This window comes from Drosophila subobscura, chromosome O (genome assembly GCF_008121235.1).
Source record: "Drosophila subobscura isolate 14011-0131.10 chromosome O, UCBerk_Dsub_1.0, whole genome shotgun sequence".
In the NCBI taxonomy this organism is placed as follows: domain Eukaryota; kingdom Metazoa; phylum Arthropoda; class Insecta; order Diptera; family Drosophilidae; genus Drosophila; species Drosophila subobscura.
This window is the reverse complement of record NC_048533.1, coordinates 10957005-10959511: the sequence shown is the minus strand read 5'-3', so window position 1 is coordinate 10959511 and position 2507 is coordinate 10957005. Positions and strand designations below refer to the sequence as shown.

At 47.5% G+C, this 2507-nt stretch overlaps 1 protein-coding gene across 1 annotated transcript; it reads left to right on the top strand.

Moving 5' to 3' along the window:
- The first annotated feature begins 210 nt into the window (after positions 1–210).
- On the top strand, positions 211–1170 carry LOC117896825. Its single transcript, XM_034805333.1, has 2 exons — positions 211–323; positions 381–1170. The coding sequence occupies exons 1-2, from the start codon at positions 313–315 to the stop codon at positions 1153–1155; spliced, it is 786 nt and encodes a 261-aa protein (XP_034661224.1). The 5' UTR covers positions 211–312; the 3' UTR covers positions 1156–1170.
- The last annotated feature ends 1337 nt before the right edge of the window (positions 1171–2507 follow it).

Genomic DNA, 2507 nt, shown 5'->3' with positions numbered 1-2507 from the left:
AGGGGGTTACCAGATATCAGAGGGAAATGCGCAATGTACATACATAAATACATAGACACATACATAAATACATACATGAGTACATACGCTCAGATTCAAAAGGGTTTCAAAGGCCGAAGTGATCGAAGCAAGCCGAGTGCCGATTGCCCATGGGATTATAATCCTCTATATTTAAGGTATTCCCAAGCAGTTCTCTCAAAACTCAGCAGCCTTCGCTTCAACCAACTCGTCTCAAAGTTCACTTTTAAATTCATTCTAAGCTGAAAATTCATTGGAAAAACACAAAGTTCTCAACCAAATTTCTCTTGAAAAATGTACGCAGCGTAAGTAAACCTCGGGCAAAGCACCTCAGAATACCCTCTAAAACATTGTCCCCCCAGTCGCTGCGTCACACGTTCGCTGCCGCGTTGCACGCCCCACTTGCAGCAGATGCAACGCCAAAAGCCTTTGGTTCGGGCCCACAATTTTCGTTATCTGAGCGGCAAGAATGCGGGCAAACCACCGCCAGTTGCAGGGGGAGCTGGAGCAGTTGTTGTGGCGCCACCAACGGGCATAATGCTGAAGATAATCAAGGCACGAATCATGCCCGAACTGGGCTACGATGATCGCAACATGCGACTCGGGCGCATACTCTCTCCCGCTCTCACGATCTACAAGAAGCAGCTGACGTCGGTGCTGTCCATTCTGCTGCGCATGTCGGGCTTTGCCATGACGCTGGGCGTCTGGGCGCTGGGTCTCTCGGGCCTCTGCTCGAAGCGCCACCTGAGCGAGTGGGCGGAGGAGTTGAAGAAGTGCGAAATGAGTCGCAATCTGGTCAGTGGCGCCAAGTTCGTGATGATCTTTCCCTTTGCCTATCACGTGGTCGCCGGCACTCGCCATTTGATTTGGCAGCTGGACATGTTCCTCACGAAGCCCGCGATCTATGCCACTGGCTATGCCGCTGTTGTGTTGACATTTTTGCTGGCTGCGGGCATGACCGTGCTGAAGACTGGCGAAGAGATCCAAAAGGAAGTTGTGGATCTGACGGAGGCGGAAAAAAAGAACAAGGCTGATGAGCAGAAGGTTCAGGCGGAGGCCAAACAAAAGGCGGAGGCAAAGGCCAAGGAGGAGCAGAAAGCGCAGGCCAAAAAGGCCAAGGAAGAGCCACCAAAGTAAGTGTCTTTCCCGAGTTAAACAAAAAATGAACGGGATAGCATCGCTTTGGTTGTGTTTTGTGGTTTAACTGAAAGCAAAAGTCATCCAAAAATGTTATTAAAATGTTGTAAAAGGCCACAAATGTCATGCCAGAACTTTATTTATATTTTATTTAATTTTTTTGTAATACCAAAGACAATTTGCACTCCATTTTCCATATAAATGTTGCTAAACTTCTATTTAAATTTGATTAAATATATTTATAGTGCCAAAAAACATTTTGCACTCCATTTTCCGGCCTAAAGTTGAGTCCTGCAGCCAATTCCTCTTCCTTTTTGCTGTATTAAGAAATTATGCGAGGCAGCAAGTTGGCTTTGGCTTGGGCTTTAGCCTGGCTTTCTCGTAATTAAAGGCCATGCAAAAGCTGTGGCTTGAGGCGAAAAATCAAGTAAAAATATGAATAAGAATCTACATAGTAGGAAGCTTGCACCTGGCAGGACAAGGAGGAAGGACACGCCCATAGGCGTAGGCATTTTTCCACTCCACTTGACTGTGTGTCGTCGCTGTGTGTGTGTGTGTGTGTGTGCGTGTGGCAACAATTGTGCTTGGGTGCTTGCCGCTTGTAGCTTGTGGCTTTGGCTGCAACTTGGCCAACTTTTTGTGGCCAGCTGCACGCAATGCAACAGCCAACAGCCAACAGCGAGCAGCCACAGGAGCCATAGTTTTGGCCCGAAATGAGTTCAAGGCTTTTTTGGGGTTTTCCCCCTTTAATTATGAACCACTCAACGCCAGTCAAGTGTGGCTGTTGCCATTATTGTTGCCTCAATGTTGCCCCGTTTGCCCGCTTGCCGCTTGCCGTCTGCCCCACTTGCACTCTTGACTCCTGTCCCCGCGCCCTGTTGCCAAGTTCAAATGGGCGAAAGTTTCGTTCATTTTTCTGTGTTTCTAGAGCGAAGGGAAGCCGCCTGCCCGCCACACGGGATAGAAATGTTTTGGGGGTTTTTCGTTCGCGTGGAAAATCTATGCTAGACAGGCCTCATTATGCTGCTAATGGTTTTTGTGCAGCTCAAACTTTTACAGGTAATTATCGACACTTTGGCTTGGGTCCTGCCTGGGTCCTGCGCCATCATCGCTTTGCTTTGCTTTGCTTTGCAGTTGAAAAGTTAAGCACTGCATTGAGGCAGGGTTAACGATTTGTGGAAGATATACAACACTTTTGTGCCTGTTCCTTTGCCTGGCTAATTAAGTGCGGCATCTGGCGACCCAATAGCTGTTGATAACACTGCGTATGCTTGATATTTGTTAAGGAGGAAAACTGCACTCGAGCGTGTAACTTGCTATTGAAAGTTTTTCAAAAGGGTTTTTGAAGTGCT